Raw genomic sequence first — 27,295 nt, forward strand, 5'->3', positions numbered from 1 at the left:
TCTTAATATTTCCTACTAATAAAATAGCATCTTTATATTTTCATGTGTCATTTAATTTATAGTTTGGGAGAATTGCTGCTTTTTTAACAAGGTGGGCATGTTTCTCAAGAACATTTATGTTTATTAGTTCTTTTTAGTTATACATAATATTGGGGGCCATTGTCATAATTATACAAGCATGGGATATAATTCGCCCCAGTTTAGTGCCTTGTACTTCTCTTTTATCTGACCTCCTCCCTCCCCTATTCCCTTTCCTATACTCTACTGATCTTCCTTTTATTTATTTTTACCTTTTTAAAATCAGTGTGTTATAGATATAAAGGTAAAATTCACTGTGATATATTCATATGTGTACATAGAAAAGTTTGATCAGACTCATTCCATGTTCCTCCCTTTTCCTGTTCCTTCTCCCACCCCTCAATCACCTTTCCTCTGTTCCACTGACTTCTCTTCTAAGTTCATGAGATCCACTTCCCACTTTTTTCTTTTCTTATTTTGGTCTAGCCTCCACATCTGAGGGAAAACATTCATCCTTCTCAAGAACTTTAATAAAAAGATTGTTAGTATTTTATTTTATGTACATTTATGATAACATATCTTGGGTTGTTTGACTTTGTCAGTATTCACAGAAGTTTCTGTTTTAAATTTATTGTAATATTGAAAAATATTAGTTAATGCCTAATAAATGTTTCATATATTTTAAATCTCAAAATCATAATAGGTCTGTTTATACCTAATTCTAGTAGCACATGTTTTTCTGTAAAAGTTGTGATCTCAACATTGCCATTTTAAATTTACTAAGTTAACTAAGTCACTTGGATTTGTAGTATTTCACACCTTAATATGCATTGCTTAATCTACTTTGTTGGGCTTGCTACTTAATGTTCTGTAGAATATCAACTGCTAAATTTTGCAGCTTGACATAGTTCATTAAAAAAATGATAGCAGTGATATTGCTAATCAGCGGAATTGTGCATTTTGTTAAGAATTTTTGTTCATTCATTTTTAAACACTAAGATTATCATCCCCATAAGGGACTTCCAGACAGATGAAATAATATTAAAATGACATAATAAATTCTTGAGGGAAACAGTTGACTCCCATCCCAGTAATCCTGCAAAAACACAGTGAATTGTTGATTATCATCAGTCTTTTATAGTCTGATATTACTGGTTAAGAGAAACTTTGGTATTTATGGTTACCTCATGCATTCTTTGGAACCATCTGTTGATGAGACTGTTTTCCTACACCATTTCCTGCTGCCACTCTATGCTTTTAGAGCATCCAAACAATTCACTATGCAAAAGTAGTAGATTTATAATTCCACCTCACTTCTAAATGGTCTGCTTTTATGAAGTTACATAAAAACCATGAGCCTACTTCCTGCTCCAAATTCCCTTATCTCCAGAGACCTACTGTTGGGGTTACTATGAGTGTTTGTTATGCTTCATCAAATGTGTGTGTGTAGTGTAACTACTGCATGCACCAATTGCTATTAAGGGAGTATTGAAAACTGAATTGCAATAAGTAGTTTCTCTCCAAACTGAAATAGGGCTTAATACTGATGAGCATTCTTTTAATCTCCTTTTAAAGGTATTTTCACTTCCTGGACCATTTTCAAATAAAACCACTATCAATATATGTTACTTTATAAGAATTTTTGTTTTTGTTTTATATGCAGTTTTTTTCGGTGTGTGTATGTGTGTGTAATTTGTGCATCATACACTACATTTATTCACCTTCAGAACTTTAAATAACTGTTTAAAATTAAGCTTAAGGAAGATTTCTCTTGAATTCATTGTTGTCTATGGTGAATTAAATGTTATTTTAGGATATTTTAAACATTTTATTAGATATGTATAAAGTGGCCAAAAAATATTTATTTTTGAATGGATATAGATGAAATTTATATAATGTATGTGACTTTCCCCCCATTTTGGTTTTCTTTTCTTTTCTTATAGATGCTTGTGACCACACCAGAAAAATGGGATGTAGTGACAAGAAAGAGTGTTGGGGATGTTGCTCTTTCCCAAATTGTAAACTCCTTATTCTTGATGAAGTTCATTTGCTGCATGAAGATCGAGGACCAGTATTAGAAAGCATAGTTGCACGTACTTTACGACAGGTAAGAGAAAGTTATTTATAAATTTATTTTGAGATAACCAATATGTTTTTAATCCTAAAATGTAGAATTCAAAGAAAAAATTAATATGCATTATTCTCAGGGATAAAGGTAATTTCAGTAGGAAGAAATACTGTTTCATTTCCATATTAAAATTTCCTTTCTTCCAAATCTTATTTCATTGATGTCTCTTTAACTAAAATGAGTATAGGAAAAATTCTATTCTAAACCTGTGTTGCAAAGTTGATCTAATATTCACTAATCATAATTAAAATATAATAGAACAGAGGGAAATATTATTACTTTGACTCACTTCTTTGCCCTCTACCCTCCAAAAATCTGAACATGATTTACATTTTTTTTCTGACATACTGGATAAAATGAGACACGATTACCACATATCCATAATTTTAAATAATATTTCTTAAAGGGGCATGTTTATGTTACCTCTAGATTTGGGCCATTTTGGTAATTCATAAAATAGTCAAACAAAAAATTGGGTAAATTCATCAATGCCAGGAGTTTCAGGATATTTCCTGTCAGTTTATTTATTTATTTATTTATTCATTATTCATTTCATTTTCAGTAAGTGAAATAAAAGAGTACTCTTAGAGTACTCATGAATATTAAAGTGACGTTTTCTGGTAGATTATACACGTATTGAAAACAAACACAAGTTTTTCAGACTCATTAAGAACTTTGTCCCTTGACTTCCCATTTGTTATTATCTTTAACTTCATATTCTCTTGCCTCGATTTTCTTTCTGAAATAGCCAAGACCCCATGACCAATTACTCTGTTGTCAGAAAACCTTAACTTACCTGAGTACCTGACAGAATTACAATAACAAATCAATTGAATCATGTCCTGTACCTCTAGCCAGACTGTTTATCACTAGTGAAGAAGATCACACAGTGATCTACAGAATTGATATCTACTACACATTTGTGGGACCTCCAATTTACCTGAATTGCTGGATTACCCTGTAACATCTAAGCAGCTTTCCTTCTGTTTCCCTAATGTGACCATTACTAAGCTTCCTCACTCTCCTTCACATTGTCATGCCTCATTTTTACATGAGAGGCACTTTTACTGAAAGGAAATGGAAGTCCTTCATGCTTGAACTTCTCAAATTCTGTCCTTTCCCCTAACCAGAAAAGAATTCTGCCTCTCCTCCTATCATCATAAGGATTCCATCATTACACTCCTTGACTTTTCCTCAGCGGTCCCTTTCGCCCTTGCCTCAGACCCCATTTCTTTCACTCTGTAAGTTACTCCTTTTCTTTCTCCTTTATCTTTAATTTTTTCCTCCTCTTTGTGGCCACTGTCTCCTCAGCTTAATAGAATTACAAAGTCTTTTCATCTTTATATGAGAAAATCTCCCTCAATTTATCCCTCTCCATTAATTTTTGCTCCATAAATTTCCCTACCACCTAGCTTCTTGAAATATTAATCTATCTTCACTGTTTCCCTTTTGCTTTTTTCACCCTCTGCAGTCTGGTCACTGCTTGAACTAAATCAACATAAATAAAATGTTTTTACCAGTTATCACCAGTTACCAAAGATAGTTTTCAAACCCAGTTTTTTTTGTTTTTTTTTTTAACGTGTGATGTTACTAATTTTGATATTGGATACTGCCTCATCATTCCTTGAAACTTTTTTCCTTTGAATCATGATGACACCCTGCCCTGATTTTTTACTTGCTTTTTTTTCCACCTGTCTGCTTTCTCTCAGGCTCCCTTACTTATCTCTTGTTTTCATCATTAATGTGTATATTCTCTAAGACCCTGTTACCTGTCATCTTTTTTCATTCTAAGTATTTATCCAGGAAAACAATACTTTTGTGCCTCTCTCACCTAAAGTTTTATGTCATTAGAGAGAGAGGAGAGAGAGAGGAGAGAGAGAGGAGAGAGAGAGAGAGAGAGAGAGAAAGAGAAAGAAAATCTGTACATATACAAGTTGCGTATCCCTATCTAAAATGTTTGAGACCAGAAGTGCTTCATATTTTAGGATTTTTTTGGTGGAGAAGAAGATTTTGGAATATTTCTAGGCCAATAATGAGATTCTTCAGAATGAGACCCAAGCCTAAACATGAATGAAATTCATTTATGTTTCATATATGTCTTAGACACATAGCTTGAAGGTAATTTTAGATACCATATTTTTAGTGTGCCTACATTTTGACTGTGACCTGTCATACCAATTTCAGGTGTGGAATCTTCCATTTGTGGGAGCATGGTTGGTACTCAGAAAGTTTCAAATATTGGAGCATTTCAAATTTCAGATTTTTCAGATTTGTAATGCTCAACTTATGTGTGTACATATGTAAATATTGCATTTAAGTTTTTTTTCCTGCTGACTTCTATCCACATTCAAATTCAGTTGTAGGTTTCTGCTTTGATGTTCCCTAAATGTCTCTTGCTAATCATGTCAGAACTCTGTCATCTTTTCTGTATCTGTATATATGAGATTGTACTCCACTTATTTTCCAAGTCAAAAACCCATATAGCCAGATTTTTCCTCTTCCTTAAAATTCTACCCCCATCTGAATATCTAGTTTATAAGTTATTTTATATTTCATATCCTGAAGATTTCTTATTCATACTCATGCATAGGAATTTAATATAAAACTTTAGGAAATGATATATTGTGCAAACCTAGTTTTAAATGTTCCTGTAAATTCCTTCTAGTAAATCAATCATAAAATTCTAGGCAGATTAATTATTTAATTGTATCAAATGAACTTTCAGTGCATTGTAGAAAATGTAGAAGAGGTTTTTCTTGGTACCCTTGGGAGTACATATCTAAGCAACATCTTAAACTCCACCTTTATAAAGGAAAACTTTGCCACATTTCAATGTGTAAATAGTAAAATATTGTGGCCAGTCATGACAGTAAGAATGTAACATCAAAAGTTAAAATATATGTGACCAAATAGCAGAAATTATTTGTTACACATTTTTCAATAGAAACAAAAATACTGAGAAATATTGCAAACATACTTGAAAGAAGTCCAAATCAGTATTTCTAATTAGATTAGCAAAACTGAAAACGGAATGTAATATGAAGGCATTCATTAAAATCAAACCCTGTATTTTTACTTCTAGGAATCTAACTATGGAAATAACAGAAACTCACAAGATATATTAATACTAGTATTCATTGAAGCACTTGCACTCTCTCTTCCCCCATTTCCCCACACCTTTTCATGCTGGGTATTGAACCCAGCTGTTAACACATGCTAGACAAGTGCTCTACCGCTGAACTACATCCCCAGCCCAAAGCTCTCTTTTACATCACAAAATTTTTGAAAACCAAATATTCGACACCATAAATGGTTTAATATAGTATATTCATACAATGAAATTCTACCTTGAAGTCTTTAAAAATAATAGAGCCATATGAACTGGGCTTAAAAATATCTGTGTTATTATTCACTGAGAAAAAAAGCTATTCTATATCTTTGTGTGATATAAAAAGTGTGCTATATTTGTATTTTCATTCATTATTTTATCCAGTGAATATTTATTAAGCACCTACTACTTGCCAGCTCATATTTTTAGATGCTTTAGATATAATGGTAAACAAAACAAATTTTTTGTTTTTATTACATTTTTAATGTTTTTATTAGTCCATTGTAGTTATACATGATAGTGGGGGGCATTTTAACATAATCTTACATGCATGGAATTAATTTGCTCCATTCAGTCCCTAGTACTTCCTTATTCCCCTCCTCTTCTCCCTTCCCTGATCTTTCTTCTATTCTACTGTTTTTTCTTCTATTTATTTATAGTTTTTTTTTTAAATTGGCACTTTATAGATATACATAAAGGTGGAATTCATTGTGGTATATATGTCATAGCATAATTTGGTTGATTTCATTCCTGAGTTCCTTCCTTTCTCCATACCTCTTTTCACCTTATCTCCTTTCTTTGTTTCACTGATCTTTTTCTGTTTTCACATGATCACTGTCCCCCAACACACTTTTTCCCCCATTATTTTGTCTAGGTTCCACATAGAGAGAAAAACATTCAACCCTGACTGAGTCCTGGCATATTTCACTTATCATAATATTTTCTATCTTTTACCAGCAAATGCCATAATTTCATTATTTTTTATGGCCAAATAAAACTTCATTGTGCATACATACCATATTTTCTTCATACATTCATCCATCTATTGATGGGCATGTTGGGCTGATTTCCATAATTTAACTCTCATGAATTGTGCTGCTTTAAATATTGAGGTGGTTGTATTTTGCTATAGGGTGTTGATATTAGTTCTTTGTATAAACACCTCAGAGTGGGATAGGTGGGTCATAGATATGATTCCAATTCTAATTTTTTTGAGGAATGTCTACACTGCTTTCAAGAGTAGTTGTACTAATCTGCAGTCCAACCAACAATGCATGAGTATACTAGCATCTATTATTATTTATGTTCTTGATACTTGTATTCTGACTAGAGTGAGATGAAAACTTAGTGTAGTTTTGATTTGCATTTCCCTGATTGCTACTTATTTTGAATATTTTTTCGTGTATTTATTGTCTATTTGTGTGTTTGCTTTTGAGAAATGTCAGTTTAGTTCTTTTGCTCATTTATTATTTGAGCTTTTTTTGGTGTGATTTTTTATATATGCTAGATATATATTTTATAGATTCTGGATATTAATCCTCTTGTTATAATAGGAAGTAGCAAATATTTTTCTCCCATTCTGTAAGCTCTCTGTATGCTTTTGTTTCTTTGCTGTGGAGAAGTTTTTCATTTGATGTCATCCCATTTATTAACTCTTGGAATTATTTCCTAAGTTTTAGGTGTTCTATTGACAAAGTTATTGCCTGTACCTATTTGTTGGAATATTGACCCATGTTCTCTTCCAGGAGTTGCATAGTTTCTGGTCTATTTCCTACGTCTTTGATCCTCTCGTAGTTGACTTTCACAGTGCAAAAGATAGGGGTCTCCGGTTTGTCCCAGCACTATATGTTTAAAAGACTGTTTCTCCAACATATATTTTTGGCACTTTTGTCAAGGATAAGATGACTGTATATATGTGGGTTTCTTCCCATGTCTTTTCTCTTCCATTGTTCTTTCTCTTTGATGTTAATACCATGCTGTTTTTCTTACTATGACTCTCTAGTACAGTGTGAGATCAGGTATTGGGATTCCTGTAATTGCTCTTCTTGGTCAGTGTTGCATTGGCTATTCTGAGTCTCTTATTCTTCTAAATGAATTTTAGGACTGTTTTTCTAGTTCCGTGAGAAATGTCATCAGTATTTTGGTGGAGATTGCTTTGAATCTGTAACTTTTGGTAATATGGCCATTTGACAATATTTTCTGCCTGTCTGAGAACATGGGAGGTCTTTCCGTCTTCTAAGGTCTTCTTTAATTTCTTTCTTCAGTGTTCTCTAGTTTTCATTGTAGAGGTCTTTCATCTCCTTTGTTAGATTTATTCCCAAGGGTTTGTTTTTGTTTTGTGTTTAGATTATTGTGAATAATCTCCTTTCTCAGCGTATTTATTATTGGAGTAAAGGAAAGCTATTGATTTATGAGTGTTGATGTTTTATCCTGCTACTATTCATGAGCTCAAGAAATCTTCTGGTGGAGTTTTTGTTTGTTTGTTTTTTGATCTTCTAGTATGTCATCAACAAACAGATAATTTAAATTCTTTTTAGTCTGGTGTAAAATGAGGTGTGTATGCATGAAAGAATATGCAGCAAGCTGGAAAAATGATTTCTTAAAAGTAAAGGGGCAGTATTCTTGGGATATGGTCATTTTTTAACATATAAATTAAAAATATTGATACATGTACATAAAATAGAAAGTTGAAGTGTTCAGAACAGATTTATTTTATAAAAATTAAATACTTTAGCTAATGTCCAATTTAAGCATAATTTCACAAGTACAGATAGTTGTAAAACAGTTGAGAAGTATCTCCAGGCCCTTTTTTGCTACAGTGGATATGCTCTGGTACAGATTTTATATGTAAGACCTCAAAAAGACAAATGCGGTTCATTTCCTTTTTTCACATAAGAGAGTTATTTTGATCATGAAATGTTTTCATTTTGTACCTAGATACTTAAATAGCTTAGTTAAAATTGTTGAGGAAACCATGCTGCATGAATCCGTACATTCTACATTTATTTGCATGTCCATCCAGTTAAAAGCATCCCATGGATAAAGAATTTCCTGCACCTATAAAACATTAGAGGCCAAGTAAACAGCATTAGTACATTTCCCAGAAGGTCTGTCAGTCACATGTTTTATAAGGGAATTTAACTGGGACATCATTCTTTTCTGTACCCTTCTGCCCCCATAGAGAAAATAGAATGCAGTCTTGCTGCTAATCCTTCTGTATGTATACACACACACACACACACACACACACACACACACACACACACACACACCCGCATGCATGCAACATGTATATGTTTAAAGTAGTCGTATTTTCATAAATATTTTGTAAATTATAAATGAATATCATAATTTTATATTTATAAATATTATAAATGATATATAATTTATGTTATAGGATATTTTATGCATAATATAATTATGTAAATATATAATAAACCTTAACATAATATGTTGTGTATGATACGGATATACAATTCATAATTATGTATATACTAATTCATCCCCCATATTATCATCTCCATAAAGTAACCCTATTTCAATTATGTACCTTCCTCATAATCATTTGCTAAATAGTTGTTTATTATCTTAAAAAATATTTTTAAATTTCTTAACTGGATATTAAAGATGATTAAATCCTGTTCTTCTGTCTGATTTGAACCTCCATATTTCTGTTGATAAGTAGACAGATACATGTTGACTACCATGGATGTGATTCTCATATATGTATTAGTGCAGTGCTCATGAATATTTAATAAAAGCAAAGTTCCTGGTTTTGTTTGTTGTTATTACCACATGTGCCCCGTAGATGGCAGTGTTTCACATCATTCTTATTTGTTACTAATGTACAACTGTTAGAGTAAGCCATTCCCGTGAAGTTTCTGTCCATGATCTGAAATTACATGCTAGATTAGGGACTAAATTCCCAACATACTTGAAATGATGGGGAGAAAGTTAGAAAAGACAGAAATATAAGAAGTCTTAAATCTGTTGTATTTAACAACACTGATCTGATATTAGTTGTCTTGCTAATTTTGCATTCACTGAGTAGGGAGACTGTCCAAATTTAGATTTTTTTGTGAGGGGAAACATCATGAAAGTTTAGTGCCTCATCTTTGAGTTAATGATAAATCTTTAAAGCATCATTTTTGTATAATTTTGAACGATTTCTTTTTTAAATATCTGTGGTTTATAGAGCTTTGGAATTTGGTTTGGAACATAAAATTCCAAATTATTCCTATTTCAAATAAAGTATTTCTCACAGGACTTCATCATATTAAAATGATGTTATACTTTTAGATTAAAAACATGGTTGTTTTATAATGGATTTTTAGCAGAAAAATGTCTCTGGTGTTTGTTAGGGGACCATGTATTTGACATCAAATGATTTAAAAATTTGTTCAATATGTTTTGTATTTTTAATAATAATTTTAAAACCAAATATAACTTCTAGTTCTTTGAAGATTACTGTGGGCACTATATAGAACTATAGTGTAATTGAAATCATTCTAATTACTGTATACTATGAAGGAGTTTTCTTAAATAGTAAGTGTGATAATATCCCATTATTTTGAGTTCTTTGCTTTTGGTTCAGTTTGGTTTGGGTTTTTGCTGATATCCATATGATTTCTTTATTGGAAACAAATTGATGGTAAGGTGTTCTGTATGTGTATGTATTTTGATTTCCACCCAATTCTATCAGTTTTTGATCCTCCTTACTTATCCTTCTACATATGTTCTCTGCATGTGTGTCTTATTCACTTCTGCATCCTTAGTTCCTACAGATTAGGTGTTAATGCTGTGTAGATGGAAGAGTGATTCTGAAAGTATTACTATTATTCATATTGAACTAATTTTCTTATACTCATTGAGTCTCCTAGACTGAGCTAATTTGTCAATGACTTCCTCAAAAAAACTGCTGTGACATTGATAGCAGCATCATGGGCTCATAATGGTGCATTTTGATTACCAGGTGAATGGAGGTTTTTTTGGCGTTTGTTTGGTACCAGGGATTGAACCCAGGGGCATTCTACTACTGAGCCACATCCCCAGCCATTTTTAATTTTTTTTTTTTTTTTTTTTTTTTTAGTTTTGAGACAAGATCTCCCTAAGTTGCTTAGGGCCTAGCATTCCTAATATGCCTTCTAAGAAAAGATCAAACACACTTTAAGCTGACTTTGAATTTGGAATCCTCCTACATCAGCCTCCTGAGCATATGGGATTACAAATGTGTGCCACTGTGGTGCTGAATGGAAATTTTGGAGCATCCATTAATATTACCTTTGTAGGTATATTACATTGTGATCAGAGAATTTAGGCTATAGATTTTTCACTTTGGGGACTTTATGGAGTTCTTGTTGACTTAATAATACATTCCATTGTTAAAAAAATTTGTTACTTGATGTAAATTCCTATGCATATTTTTAATAGTAGGGAGTGCAGAGTTCTATTCTTTATCTATTGGATTAAGGTTGTAAATTATGATCTATAGAATTTTGCATGATAAGACCCTCAGTTGATGTCTGAACTCATTTCCTTTTACAGTTTTTAGAAGATCCTATTAACAATATACATAATAATTTTTTTAGTTAAGTTAATGTAAACAACCATACTTAATTAAAGTATTAAAATAACCCATATAGGTTGAATCCACACAGAGTATGATAAGGATTCTTGGACTGTCTGCAACATTACCCAACTACCTCGATGTTGCTACATTTTTACATGTCAATCCCTACATTGGACTTTTCTACTTTGATGGCCGTTTTCGACCAGTACCTCTTGGACAAACATTTTTAGGGATTAAAAGTGCAAATAAGGTAAAGTACTCATTTCAATAATTATACTTTCCTAAAAAAATACTTATGTTGACTTGCTATTGAATATTTGTCTGGGGATAAAGACTGCAAAAGACCATTTCAGTAGCATTCCTAATGTGCCTTCTAAGAAAAGATCAAACACACTTCCTCAATGACTGGTTATAGAAAGGTGCTTGTAGTAGTTTGCATTGCTATTTTCAATGTATATTTTGTATTCTTAGTTATTAAAATTTCAAAAAGTTCCTTTGCTTGAAACCCATTATAAGATAATAAGTCCTCTAACTAAACCAGTAATATATATTTTGATAAAGTATTAACAAAAGAATAAGACTTCTTTTGTAGTTGAAAAATAATTTCATGGTAGCAACCACAAGGGGAGATATTTTGTTTAACTTAAAATGTTTTATAATTATCATATTATGTATATAAATGTCATTTCTAAAATTCTGTATAGTGCTTCAAAAACTTTGCTTATTTAATTCCTTAATAGTACTATTTAGATTGTAAATCTGCACTATTTCAGTACTTATTACAGACTAATTTTAGAATATTAAGGAAAACTTTACTGTGTTTAAAATTTATTTTTTTTTATTCTGTTTGACAACCCATATTTTTCTTCAGAAGAAATAACTATAGGATAATATTCACAGCCTTTTGACCTCCTTAGTAAGAGAACAAGATGGAATCATGTGTTATCATGTCAAATTTGTTCTTTATTATGTTCATTTACTTCTTTCTAAAAAATATTTCATTTGTAAGTAGAGCCATTTTTACCTTATACTATTGTAATTAAAATATTCAGCCAATAGATATTAAAAATAACTGTTACAACAGATTATGTGCACTAATTGCATTGCATAAATGTAAGAGATCTTTCAAATTGTAGGGATCCTTTTCAGATTTATTCACAAATGAGTACCATGATATAATATTATATGAATATTTCAACTTTCATTGTTTTAAGTGCTCTGTAGTATTACTTGATACTTGTTTTTTCAGTCATGTTTAATATATATTTGATTATTTAGTTCATTTTAATGTATCAGAATGATAAATGTAGAACTGCTTCTTTGTAGCTTTAGATTGTTTTTTGCTTTATAATTTAAATGTTAGCAGATGGTTATCACAGAGCTATTAGGAGAAGAAAATTGTTACGGATTTTTGTCAGCCATTTTTAAAACATTTTCTTTCAACTGCATCATACACATTGGTAAATACTTTAGAACTAATTAAAATTGTTATCACAATATATATGTTAGCATCATAATCATGAAAGGAATGGTATTAGAAGATGTGCTATCAATTATTTTGAAGGTTTAGAAATTTAGCCATTTTAAAATATTATATATTATATAGTATAAACAGTTAATTATGTTTTTTTAAATAAATGTAGACTTTTGACTTATTAAACTTATTAGTATTATACTAACTTGAATTATGCAGTGGGTAACCATTAAGCATTCCCCCAGGGTATTGTCAATATGTTTTATAACTAGTTGTTACCTTGTCATTTATTATAAAAAGAAATCCTTGTAGATTTCTCACTTTCATTCCAAAACTCAATATATGACCCAGTTGTTATAAAAGAATACGACAAAGTGCTGTAAGTAATATTCATAATTGGAGTAATGACTTTGGATAGAATTCAACCCAAAGTGTACTATAAAAGTTATTGGAATTTATTTGGTGATAATAGGGTTGTTTTTTAAATCATTGGTGGTGGAAATAAGTTATTCTATGATCATCTCAACCTGTTTAGCCACTATCAGTTTTAATACTTCTAGAATTTAAAAATGCTTATTTTACTGAAACAAAAAATCCAAGTCATAGTCATTTCAGACAGACATGACCCTTCTCATCCCCTTCTTGCCTGTTTGGTTAGATGCTTCCTCATCATTAATAGGGAAAACAAGACCCTTTCTTAATTCACACTTTGTATATTAGGTTTTTAATTAATCTGAAAACTGTTTCAAAAGAATAGCTCTCCTATCCATATACATTACAGAAATTGTTTCCTAGGTTCCATCTCAGTACAGCATTTGGCATTCCACCTGTAGTGTTCTTAAAACTTTGAGAATTAAACAGGAAAAATGTATAGATTATAGATTATAGAATGGAATAGAAGAAAAACAATCTTTTCTAGGGAAAACAGAGAGAACTTTGAAAGTTATTCTAAAATATCTATAACTAAGTAGTATATTATTCTTAAAGATAATGTCTCTTAAAAACTTGGCTCTCATCTGTGGGTACCAGGGGCAATCTTAATCTTTGAAGTATTTTTTCTGTAGCTTCAATGGCATTGTACTTGTTTCTTGTGGGAGGTTTTATGCATTTGTTGTTTCTGTGTATACTAGTCTGAGAGGTATAAAAGGATGCATTATAATTGGCAAAGTTTTATTTATTGTTAGAAAGTTTATAACTTTCATTTGACATTTTTCATGTTTTAAAAACTTTAAGATGCAGCAGTTGAATAACATGGATGAAGTATGCTATGAAAGTGTTTTGAAGCAAGTAAAAGCTGGACATCAGGTATACTTATTTTATAATTTTTTAAAGACTGCTTAATGATTAAAATTTCTGACTTAGATTCTTCATATAAAACTTTTCTTGAATTAATGAGAGTGACTCAAAGGTTTTATATCTTAATAATTGCTATAGCCCAATGAATATTCATATCTCACAAAAATATTCACAGTTGATATTGACATCCCAATATCAATAGGTCATGTTATTTTATTTGACATATTTAGTACAAAAACCAAAGTCTCTTCCTTTACATTTCTGTTCCCTTTCATCATTTGTAAAAGCACCACCCTCTATGAGATCAAAAAATTTTAATCCATATCTTCTTACATAATATAGAAATTTTTAGTGTTATATTTTTCTTACTGTCTTCATGAATTTGTATTAATTGAAATAACATTTTATACTGTTTTATGGTGTTTATGAATTAAGCAGTTTGGGAATATGGGTGTAGGTCAGTGGTTGCTTGCCTAGTATGCACAAAGCCCTGATTTAGATATCCCGCACTGTAAAGAAAAACAAAAAGAAAGAAAAGAAAATGGTGATTTTATTTTTAAACTCCTCTTTATCTAAAACTTTTCAATCGAGATTACCAGATGAAAGGTGGAATAATAATAATAATTGCTTATATAAAAATGAATCCTCGTTCAACTGTTTATGTTTCTTTGGGTAGCTTTATTAAAGGATTTATTTATATGTATAATGTTAACCTTTATGGCATGTAATGTGTTTTTCTGGCCTTTTCATCTTTATAAATTCCTTTTAAGTACATGAGAAACTTTTTTTCCCCCAGACTAAATCTTATTTGCAGTACCAGTATATAAAACATAAGACTTCATAGCATCAGACACCACCTAGTAAGCACCCTGGAAACATTTTGTCTATTTTCAGGAAGCAGTTTTAAAATTCATTTTTCTAACTTAATTTTAGCAAAATGTGCTTAGTTTTGAGAACAACATTTTTTTTATTATTCCTTTCCTCTTTATTTTATAGGTCCTCTTTCTCATATTTATTTTAAACTGTTTTAAAACCTAACTCTTTGTTAATATTAATTGAAAAATAAACCCTAATTATTGTTAATTAATTTTAAATTGATTCAAAATTATTAAGAATAATAATATGTCTGATCTTTTCTAGTTCTTATTTTTTCCCTAGCTCTTAATAAATGCCTAAAACTGATAAAATTCTCTTATATTCTTTATCTCAATGAATTCTTTCAGCAGCCTCTGAGGGATACTGTTATCCTCACTTGACAGATGAAGAAAATGAGGTTCTTTGTAAAATAAAGCATGTTCTTGTCCTCTTATTTTGTTCTTCACTTTCACTATTATGTTGACTATTCTGGGTCTCCCTTTTATTTTGAACTACAAGTTAATATTTTATATCAAAATTTTTAATTTTGATGGTATTTCTTCATTCACAAGAAAAATTTTTAAATCTATGATGGATTTCACTGTAAATGAGTATTGCTAAAGATTTTTTTCTTTTTAAATATTGAAAATTAAAATGTAAATACTTTACTTTGTAACATGTAAAGGATGTTTTACCTCTAGCCAGGAAAAACACTTACCACTCCTTGCAGTATCTTTTGTAATTGAACAATTTGCAAATATTAGGGAAAAAAATCATAAAAAGCTACTAATAGGAATGTTATTGTAATGTCCCTCTAATTGAGGATATCAATCATTGTTTCTTCTGTTTAATTAGCACTTACCAGGAAAGTAAGTCTCTCAAAAGATACCAAAATCCATGGATGTTCAAGTCTCTTATATAAAATGCATAACATTTGCATTTAACGTATGTACATCATCCTATATATTTTATATCATTTCTAGATTACTTGTAACACCTAATCACAATGTAAATAGAATGTAAGTAGTTATACTGTATTGTTTAGGGAATAATGAAGAGAAAAAGTCTATATGTGTTTAGCATAGATGTGATTTTTAAAAAAAGATTTTCTGTCAGTAGTTGGTTGAATCATCATGTAGAAATCAGGGATAAGGAACACATGGATCCTTATATAGTCAGAGGGCTGATTCTACTTGCTACATTATTGTGGTTCTTAGGATTGAGTCTCATTGGAATAAATTGTTTTGGGGGAGGTAAAGGGCAGTTTTTGCAAACTGTTTTTAGTAAGAATGACAAATTCATGTATCCATGTGAAAACATATATGTAAAATATATGGTTGTAAATTCCAAGTAATGTAGGTAAGTAGCCTAATAATGCATTTACTGATAGTAGCATGGCTACTTTAAGACCTTTGAACCTATATTTCTCTCTTTTCTTTTTTAGAACTGTAGCTTTTATCATACTGTTTATAATTGTTCTATTTTTTTTTTCTTTTTTCCTTTTTTGTTCCAAGAATTGAACCCAGGGACACATTTAACCACTGAGCCATATCCCCAGATCTTTTTATTTTTTATTTTGATACTGGGCCTTGCTGAGTTACTGAAGCTGGCCTCAAACTTGTACTTTTCCTGCCTTAGCCTTCCAAGCCACTGGGATTATAGGCATGCAGTACTGTGCCCTGCATATAATTGTTCTTTAAATATATTTATTATACTACTACAGATTTTTAAATATGATCTTATAATTAAAAAGTCTTTGATAAATAAAATGCAGTGCCTTATCCCTAAATGTTGGGAAAGGAAGCAGTTTCTATTGGAGAAAAAATTAAATAAATGCTGTAATTTTAGGGATCCAAGGAAAACTTTCTCTTCTTTCTTTTCTTGCATAGTTCCCTCACTGTAATAGGTACTATGATGTCTCCTTAGAATCTTGATGTATAAAGCACAGATGCTCAATGGAGATATTAGGTCAGTAGAGGTGGGGTCTTATTGCCAGCTTTTCCAATTTTAGTGTAGATTCATTCATTGCTTTGCTTTTCAGAATGAAAGCTGACTAAAGGCTGGCTCTTCTTATTAAATTTTGATTTATTTTGATAAATCTGGTGCTAGTTACTAAAGACAGACTCGGATGGGATACCAAAAGATGTCTTCAGTGATGAGGGGCTGGTTTTTCTAGAACATGGGGAACCTAGGAATTGAACACAGCTGAGGTAGAAGTTGGCAACAAGAATTATCTCTCTTTGTGTCATGTCATCCATGAGTGCCAGCTCTTTAAGAAGTGTCAATGCTAAGCTTTCTTCTCTGGTACTCACATCTAGCTAAAACTTCACTGTGGGTGTTTGTGTAATGTTTAATTACTATTTGAGAGCCTGTGGAATGACTTTGATATCTGAGATTGTATCTAGATCTGTGCTGCTCCAAACAAGAATTAGAGCAGATAACTATGACCCTTCTTTAGGCTGTTGTTCTAAGAAAGAAGGTTTAGGCTGCAGTTTCAATTTCTGTTCTTGAATGATTTGCTATGATGTTTGTTTTCTGTAATAGGAGGATTTACTTGAGCTTTGTAGAAATACTTACATATCTCCTGCATTCTTTTGATTATAAAAATAAAATGTCATTCTAAAAATAGTTTTGTTATTTTGCCACTTTACTATTATTATTGTAATTTTATGCATTTCCTTCTAGTCTTTTACCATTCACTCAGGCAACTTTTAATTTTGCTTATCCAAGCAATTTTTTATTATTATTTATAATCCATTATAAATTATAATTATACTGAATATCCACTCTTATGTTCACTCTTTAATGACTGATAAACATATTATAATGTACCTATATGATCTTCACTATTTTATTGTCTATAAGCAAGAAAAGGGGAGTCTTTTTTCAGGGTCTGATTTTCAGATATCCTGTAAGTCTGTTTGGACTAATTTTTCTAATCCTCTGACATACACATGATTATTTCCTATTTTTTTAAAAGGAGAGACGAATATATAACATGTTAAGCACCTTCTCAAGATCATACAGCTAGTTAAGGCTGGCACCAGGATTTCAGTACAGGTCTTTTTTTAATAAAACTTCACATTCTTCCTTTACCATTAACTTGACATTGGCTATTTTTTTATTATTGGTTATTCCTCCATTATTGAGTAGTTTAAACATTTTCAATATTCTGTTGTTAATGACAGTGTTGCTCTAATGATTATCTTTCTACCCACTGTTACTTTTTCTGTGTAAAAATTTACTTATGTTGGGCATAGTGGCAAACATTTGTAATCCCAGCTACTCAGGTGACTGAGGTAGGAAGATCACAAGTTCAAGGCCATCCTGGGCAACTTTGCAAGATCCTTTCTCAAAATTTAAGAATAAATGGGGTCTAAGGATGTGGCTTAGAGGTAGAACGCTACTGGATCCAATACTTCAAAGAAAACAAAATGAATATACATATTACAAGTTCCCTAAAAGGGACTCAAATGACTACAGGTCTTACCACATGACTCTAAAAATACACTTCCAAATGAATTACGTCTTTTTGTCACCACAGACCTACATTAGAATATATAAATGTATGTTATTTCTTAGGAGCAATCTTATAAATGTAGTGTGATGTAAAGTTGTGACCTAGTATGCCTTTGCCATTTTGAATTTTTTTTCAATCCTAAGGCATGTTCAGACACAGTGGTGTCATTCTAATGAGTTCTGTTCTTAATTGTCAATTATTACCTTTAATTCACAATTGTAATAACTCAGATATGGATATCATTTTTTTGTATTTTGGTTTGTGCATTTATTTACAATTAGAAACACCTATCCTTCCCTGAATTTTTTTTTTTTTTTTTTTACATACTGTGACCCTGTGGTCTTTTGGCCCCTGTTCTAGTTTTATTAAAATGTGATTTCAATATCATTAGTATAAAAGAAACTGAATAAAGAAAGAATTTAACAAATTTAACCCTTGGAAAAAGAAAAAAGCAATAGTTGGGGGAGAAAATAATCACTGCTAATTCTACTACCCAGAGGTAGCTTCTTTTGGTGTATGTCCTTCCATTTTTTAAATGCATTTTCTCCCCTTAATTTCCTAGCCTTTTTTCCTCATACTCCCGTAGCTTCTCTAAACTATTGTATTTTTCTGGTTCAAGACTATGACCAATCCATGAATAGAAACAATATCATTAAAGTGTAAACCTATGCTTTGCCTAAAGTTGTTATATTTAAAAATTGTAATCCATGTGTTCTATGCAATGTTGTCCTTTTAGATTTTATATTCCAGGAGGTTGATTCCTACCAAGAAAGACTGGAGTGAACACTTTTGGTTTGGCTGCTAGTATGGCATCATGTATTCTGTGATACATAAGATTTGATTGTGATGAATTGCCTTGTCATCAAAGACTTAACGTACTTAGTAAGATAAGGAGCATGGGAAATTTGAAATGCATTGGGACTATATCCCACTGCTTAAAACTTGTCTCTGGTGTTGGTAGTATTACAAAGCCTTCAGATTATAAATATTGATCTAATAAGACAGTGGTCTTTATCATTAATGCATTCATCACAAGTTAACAGTCCTAACAGTCCTTTTACAAATAGAAGGGAGATCAGTGTAGTAGAGGAAGTAGAGGAAGGGGATTGAGGAGGGAAGAGGAACAGGAAGGGAGGAACTGTGGAATGAAATTGATCAAATTATAATATGTACATTTATGAATATACCACAGCAAATTCTATTTTTATGTATATCTATAAAGCACCAATTTATAAAATGATAAACAAATAGAAGGAAGACCAGTAGAATAGAGGAAGGAGGGGAAGGAGGAGGCGAAGGAAAGAGACTTAAATGGAGCAAATTGTATTCCAGGCATGTATGATTATGTCAAAATGAATCCCACTATTATTTGTAACTGTAATGCACTAATAAAAACATTTTAAAAAAATTAATTTTAAAAAGATCAGTGGAAGACTCTATTTTGTTTCCTAAGAGTTTTTAAGTCTGGTAAATACTCTGTATAATAATCATCTGTAACTCTCTTGTCTTCTCTCTGTGGGGACCCAGTAACAAAACCTGCTAAATAAAAGCTATAAACTTTTTTTAAGTTATTTTACAATATGATTCAAAAACAAAGCTCTATCATTTTCACTTCTTCAAATTTCTTTTATTACATGAATAGTTCTAGATAAGTTGCTCAAAACTTAAATTTTCACTTTATCAGTCTTTTCAATAAAAAAGTGACTGTTTAAGTCTTCTATTTTCAAGCTAATCTGTCAACTACTATTTGGCATATAAAATTATGTATCTTGATAAGTGGCAGCTTCTGCTGAATGCCTTTGTAATTTATCTAGTACTGAAATTATGGTGTAGGTACTTATAAAGCATGACTTCTACACATTTTGATTTTGAGGTTAGGGCAGATATTGGTTCGGCAAGGTTGGCAATCCTTGATGATTAGTCATTGATATTGAGATTCACAATGGGGTTTGTTTTCAGGGATTTAGAACCCCTAAGCGGATAATTTTTCCCTAAAAAAAAAAAAAAAGAAAATCTTGAAGAGACATCTCAACTAAACTGTAGTATTATAGCCTATGTTTTTGTTATCAAATCAGCAAACAACCTCCAGTACAGTGAAATTTCTGAACTGTGTTTTTTCCCACTCGTAATTGAGGATCAAGATGATGTTATCCCAGTCAGTTGCTATCTTTGTGTAGGATTCCAAATGATAATTCTAAGTAAATGAATTTATATGCATCCATCTGACAGAAAATGAAAGATAGGTAGTTCTTCTCATCTAAAAAACTGACAGCTAAATTAACTCTTCAATTACATTATTCTGCTGAACATTGCTGACTGAAGTTTACATGTACTTCATTATGAGACTTTCTTTTTAAAAATTTTGTTGTACATGTAAATACAGCAAATTATTTGTAACATGTTTGTGCATATATAGAGATAAAAAACAAAGTCAGAAATTTGCTTCCAAAATTGAATTATAGTTATTACTAGCTGCATATTACCCATTTTTATTAAGCAGGAAACTACATATTTAATATATTGCTTTTCTTTGTTAAGGGATAATCCACTTATTTCTTATGGGACTATGTGTTTAAACTTCAGCTGTATTATGTTGCCATTTAAATATATTTTATCGATTAGTAGATAATAGTAAGAAATGTGTATGGCAGTCCAATCTACACCAAGAAAACAAATTATATTTTCTCTAGTACCACATTAGCCCCTCTTGTTCCCCAAAATTAAAAAAAAAAAAAAAATTACTTCAGTGAAAACTCCAGGCTTTATCTGTTTGTTTTTATGTCTTACCTTCAGATTGCTTAGACTGTCTTGGATATTTTCCTGGTTTGTTTTCCCTAAGTACTTTGGTTTTATCAGAGCAGTTACTTTTCAGATCAGTATTGAGATGATTGAAGTGTGTATCCATTAAAAAAAAATGATTCTCAGGCAACTAATCATTTTTTATGCTAAAAATTAACAATCTCCTCTTAAATATACATATGGATTCATTGTTTCTCCCCATTTGAGTTACATTAGAACAGAGAAATTTCATGTTCAAAAGCCATGCTGATAGTCTCTGATCATACTATTCCATGGACTTTAGTATACCAATCATCTAAACTTGTGTGCTCATGTACTTAATAGATTTTATGTGCAGCTTTGCCTTAAAAGTATTAAAAACAGTAGGAGGCAGTTGTGTTCCACTCAGGCATGTGTGATGACAGATGGAGAAAATCTTTTCATGTTGATTTTTCAACAGTCCTACTCTGCAAGACTTCGAGCTCTTCTTGGCTACTGGGAAATTAAAAGTTGGCGATTCAGCCTTTAATTTTGATCCATCTGCTCAAACTAATGAGACGTCTCATTTGTAAGCCTCTCTTTGTGTTATCAAATGCAAGTACAGTTTTATCATTCCTGTTAATAATTCCCCTCCTCCTGTGTAACTTGCAGAATGGGAAAATAATTGATGTTTTAACTCCATTGAGATTTTTCTTATTACACAAACTTCGTTACAGCTATAGGAAAAGAAATTAGGAACTTCCTCAGACTATAACATCTTAGAAAGTTAACTTATTCTTTTTTCACATTGTCAAAAGAGTTAAAACCTTTATTTACTATGTTTTTATTCAAAATCTACCTCCAATTTGAAGAATAAAAGACTGTTATTTTAGAGGAAAAAATCTTCAACCTTGAATTAATGCTAAATATCAGCCTTTTTAAAAATTTATATGTGTATCTTTTGTTTTCTTTCCCTAAAGTTTGTAAGTTATTAGTGGATGTTTCTGTTTTTAATGAGACCAACTTTAAAAATTGACTAATATTATTATATTAATTTAATTAACTACTACCTGAAGGGAATTGTTTTTATTTCTTAGCATTGTTTTTTGGGTTATATGAAAGTAGCAAATTATATACAATCAAAGCAAATTCTATCATGCTAACCTGAATGATGAAAATTTCCATTGGTCCCTGTGCTTTAAAATAGTTTTTATCCTTCAGATATAAGCATCTGTTATTGTTGGTACCAATTTTTCTGTCATAACAAATTTGTCTAACATGACTTTTCATTGTGAATTATGTGATTTTTTTTCTTTGTTCCTCCAATCCCATAAGGCATAAGCACAAAGGAAGAGAAAAGCAAAATTCTTAAGGAGACATTAATTATAACTACAATAACTAAAGATATTTCTCTTTCATCTTTACCACCAGGAATGGTATAACTAAAGTAATATTTCTGGTGTTTTTAACTGTAAGAAAATCTAAAGGAAGCATTCTCTAAATCTCTACTTTTGAAACCTCTCTCCCACCGAAAAAGCTCTGCTATATCTTATACCAAATTGAAATTACTTTATCTGTAATATTTCACAACTAAAAGTAATTTGGGGTACTGTTAGTTCTCTGTTTTACATTTTAGTTAGTATTACAAGTATCTACCTAGGATTTTTTATCTCTATATAAGAATTTCTTCAGTATATCTGTGTATAACTAATGTAGTAAAAACAGGTAATACTTTATATACATCTTTTTCATGAACAGTAGTATTCTTTTTTGAGGGTGAGGAGGATAAGACATTGAAGCTATTCATTTACACATTTATTCATTTGTCAATCCCACAACCATTTATTATCCACATTCTATGGCTAAGGTGCTTGATAAAGAATTGGAAGTTCATTAACTTCCCATTTGAGTCAAATGTCCAGTGGATGATAGTTGATATAAAAATTTGGTTAAAGAAAAGACCAAGAGAATATCCTAGCATAGAAAGAATGGGTGGTAAAAATATAATGAAAAGTTTTCAATAATAATTTAATTATAATTATAAACATAGTACTTAGATTTTAAAATTGAATATTATACTTTAAGAGCAATTTCTTTGCACTGTAAGCATCATTGTACTATATATTTGGAATACTAATAAATGCATATTTTTCAGCTGAGATTAATGGAAGTACAAGATTTATTTTATTAATTCTTTTGTACAGAGTATTGTCACTAATTATTAAGTTTTCTTTTCTCTCTGATAGTAAGTTAATTAGATAAATATTTGTCTCATTAACTAGAATATTTTATCATTGGTAAGTGATAACATTTCTTTCAAGTAGCCCCAAATGTAAACTTTTTTTCCATATTTTTATTGGTGTATTATAATTGCACATAATGATGGAATTCATTGTTTTATATTAGTGCAGGCACACAGTATAATGATATAATTTGACAATATCATTCCCCAGTATTTCGCCTTTCTCTTTCCTCCTCCAAATGTAAGCTTTTTGCAGTGTTTAAAAGGAGTGCTTTCTGAATACTTTCAGAGTCTGATGATTAATGTCTTTTTAGGTTTTTTATGTCTTTGCATTTACTTTTCATTCTACAAAATTATTTGAAAACACAGTTACTCATTTAAGATAAACATTCTATCTTAAAATAACAATGGAGAAAGAAATTGATTTTTGAGGTGACAAAATCACCTGTATTAAATAGAAAAATTCCATTTCTGGGTCTTACTTATATTATTTCTGCTACTAGATTGATAATAAAGTATGGTTACAAACACCACATGGTCATTGGTCATCCCTTGATTTATGAACACGAAACTATGTTCATTTAAAAGAGTCTATTGTTCTTTCTGCCTTTCAAAGACCAAAGCCAAAGATGATTTGTAGATTTTAACTATCAATCCTATATCATTAATAAAATGATTATTTTTAGAAGCAAGATTTTCTGATACACGCCCTCATAGTTGAAAGCAAAATAACCAAAAGATTACATAGAAGTGAAAATAGGTGCAAAATGCTGATTTCACTTTTTATCTTTTATTTTTTAATTAATTTATGTTTTTCATGAGACAAGGTCTTACTTTGTTGCTCCAACCAGTCTGAATCTTCTGGGCTTGAGATATTATCTACTTCCCAGTCTCTTAAGTAGCTTGGACTGCAGGCATATGCCAGTGTACCCAGCTGATTTCACTTTTTACGTTACTTTTCTGACCTTTGTGATACAAAACTCTCCTTATTTTTCCTCTCTTCTCTAATCTCTTTGACCACTCCTTCTTGGGGGGGCTGTGGGGTGCTGGGGATTGAACCCAGGGACACTTTACTGCTGAGCTATGTCCTCAGCCTTTTATTTATTTTTTATTTCGAGATAGAGTCTCACTAAGTTGCTTGGGGGGTACAGATGTGTGCCACTGTGCCCAACTGGCCATTCTTTTTTGTGTATTTCCTTGGTAGCTTCTTCCTTCTCTATCTGGCTTGATCCTAGATCTTTTTAAAATTTTGCATTCTTTCTCAAGATTTCTTACTACTCCAGTTATAATCTTTGTAGAAATAACTCATGTATATTCCCAAACCAGAGCTCTTTTCTGAAATCTAGACCCATATGACACTGTGTGGCCTTTCCACAAGTACCTTAAGTACAGTTTGTGTGAACCAAGTTTATAATCCTTCCCAAACCAGAGGTATTCCATTATTCCTTGGTTCAGTGAATGACACAACTATAGATTTAGTTCCATAAGCAGAGAGCTAAAAGACATCCTTATCAACTCTCTCACTCTCAATCTCAATTGTATTTCCTCACTAAGGCCTATCCATTTCACCTCCTAAGTATTTCTCAAGTATGTCCATTTCTCTCTAACTCCTCCTTTTCATCCACCATTACCACCATCACCCAGTCTAATCAACAGTCTTCCTGAACTACCTAGCCACTTCCCAACTGCTCAACCTACATCTATTTTGGCCCTCTTCTACCTGCTTTGTATGCTGCAGCTCCTGGAATGATTCTTTCAAAATGTAGCTCCAGTTTGGCATTAGAATGTGTCACAGTCCTTTATACAGGCCCAGAGGTTCCCGCATTACCTCCCTCCATCACATATTCTCCCTCACTTCCACCTCTCACCCCCAAAGCCTTTTTTCCTCCTTCATCATAATAAAGTCTCTTCACTTAATCTGGGCTTTTCTGCACTTCTTCCCTCTGCCTCACAGACAGTGGTATTCTGTTTACTTAGCAATCCACTACTAAATCCTTGAGATCTCATTTCTTTTTTTAACTTTACTTTTTCATATCACCGTAATATACATGGCAAAGACACCGTGTATATCAACTTCATATAGTGAACTATAGTTTTACACTTTTCTAGCTTTTTTGGGGGACAGTCACTTGTTATAGGAGATCAAATCCCTACAGGAAAGGTGCTGTCTCTGGGTTTCGTTCACCACTGTAATTCTCACAGCCTTACCGGTACCTGGCTCACAGTTAGTGCTTAAGTAGTGGTTGATGAATAAGTGAATGAGAGGACCAGTAGTCTTCTTTATTTTTTTTTTAATTAAATTAAAGAATAATGACCTGGATAGCCCCTTCTAAATCTTTTAAGATGGAGAACTACATCAGCAGCAGGTAGTTATATGCATGAACCAATGTTAATGCAATACAGAAGAGGAGATATTTGTTTATTAAAGTTCTACACAGACCTGTATAATGAGGGGCTAGCAATTCATATTGAAAGCCCCACGACTTAAGTCCACACCTGGTAAATGACTAGCTGAATGGACAGACTGTAGAATGTGGAGATTCTTATAGAACAAATGGCCCAGTTTTTTAAAAATATTGTTTTTTAGTTGTAGATGGACACTATACCTTTATTTATTTTTATGTGGTGCTGATGATTGAAACCACAGCCTCACATGTGATAGGTAAGCTCTCTACCACTGAGAATCCCGGGATTAATCTCAGCCCTGGCCCAGATTATTTTTTTTAATTTATTTTTATTGTAAACAAATGGGATACGTGTTGTTTCTGTTTGTACATGGAGTAACAGCATACCATTTGCATATTCATACATTTACATAGAGTAATGATGTTTGATTCATTCTGTTATTTTTGCCACCACCCCGCCCACCTCTCTTTTCCCTCTATACAGTCCCTCCTTCCTCCATTCTTGCCCCCCTCTCACATCCTATTACGTGTCATCATCCGCTTATCAGTGAGATCATTCGCCTTTTGGATTTTTGAGATTGGCTTATCTCATTTAACATGATATTGTCCAATTTCTTCCATTTGCCTGCAAATGCCATAATTTTATTATTCTTTATAGCTGAGTAATATTCCATTGTGTATATATATATATATATATATATATACACCACAGTTTCTTTATCCATTCATCAATTGAAGGACATCTAGGTTGGTTCCATAGTCTGGCTATTGTGAATTGAGCAGCTATGAACATTGATGTGGCTGTATCTCTGTAGTATGCTGATTTTAAGTCCTTTGGGTATAGGCCGAGGAGTGGGATAGCTGGGTCAAATGGTAGGTCCATTCCAAGTTTTCTAAGGAATCTCCACTAAGGAATTTCCAGAGTGCCTGCACTAATTTGCAGTCCCACCAGCAATGTATGAGTGTACCTTTTTCCCCACATTCTCTCCACCACCTATTCTTGCTTTTATTCTTGATAATCACCATTCTAATTTTGGTGAGATGGAATCTTAGGGTAGTTTTGATTTGCATTTCTCTTATTACTAAAAATGGTGAACATTTTTTCATATGTTTGTTGATTGCTTGTAGATCTTCTTCTGTGAAGTGTCTGTTCATATCCTTAGCCCATTTGTTGATTGGGTTATTTATATTCTTGGTGTAGAGTTTGTTGAGTTCTTTATGTATTCTGGAAATGAGTGCTCTATCTGAAGTATGAGTGGCAAAGATATTCTCCCACTCTGTAGGCTCTCTCTTCACATTGCTGATAGTTTCCTTTGCTGAGAGAAAGCTATTTAATTTGAATCTATCCCAGTTATTGATTCTTGCTTTTATTTCTTGTGCTATGGGAGTTTTGTTAAGGAAGTCTGATCCTAAGCCAACAAGTTGAAGATTTGGACCTACTTTTTCTTCTATAAGATGCAGGGTCTCTGGTCTGATTTCAAGGTCCTTGATCCATTGTGAGTTGAGTTTTGTGCAGGGTGAGAGATAGGGGTTCAGTTTCATTCTGTTGCATATGGATTTCCAGTATTCGCAGCACCATTTGTTGAAGAGGCTATCTTTTCTCCATTGCATATTTTCGGCCCCTTTGTCTAGTATGAGAAAACTATTTATTTGGGTTTGTGTCTGTATCCTCTATTCTGTACCATTGATCTACCTGTCTATTTTGGTGCCAATATCATGCTGTTTTTGTTACTGTTGCTTTGTAGTATAGTTGAAGTTCTGGTATTGTGATACCCCCAGCTTCATTTTTTTCTGTGAAGGATTGCTATAGCTATTCTGGGTGTCTTATTCTTCCAGATGAATTTCATGATTGCTTGCTCTATTTCTGTAAGGTACGTCATTGGGATTTTAATTGGAATTGCATTGAATTTGTATAGCACTTT

The 27,295-nt window shown here is 31.9% G+C and overlaps 1 protein-coding gene across 1 annotated transcript in view; it reads left to right on the top strand.

Moving 5' to 3' along the window:
• Positions 1-27,295, top strand: part of ASCC3 (activating signal cointegrator 1 complex subunit 3) — a 449,567-nt gene that overhangs the window by 204,209 nt on the left and 218,063 nt on the right. The window contains 4 exon segments of the mRNA XM_079148642.1: positions 1,962-2,034; positions 2,037-2,125; positions 10,898-11,074; positions 13,532-13,603. Coding sequence (XP_079004768.1) covers positions 1,962-2,034; positions 2,037-2,125; positions 10,898-11,074; positions 13,532-13,603 — 411 coding nt within the window.

Source organism: Sciurus vulgaris (genome assembly GCF_902686455.1).
Source record: "Sciurus vulgaris genome assembly, chromosome: 7".
Taxonomy (NCBI): Eukaryota; Metazoa; Chordata; class Mammalia; order Rodentia; family Sciuridae; genus Sciurus; species Sciurus vulgaris.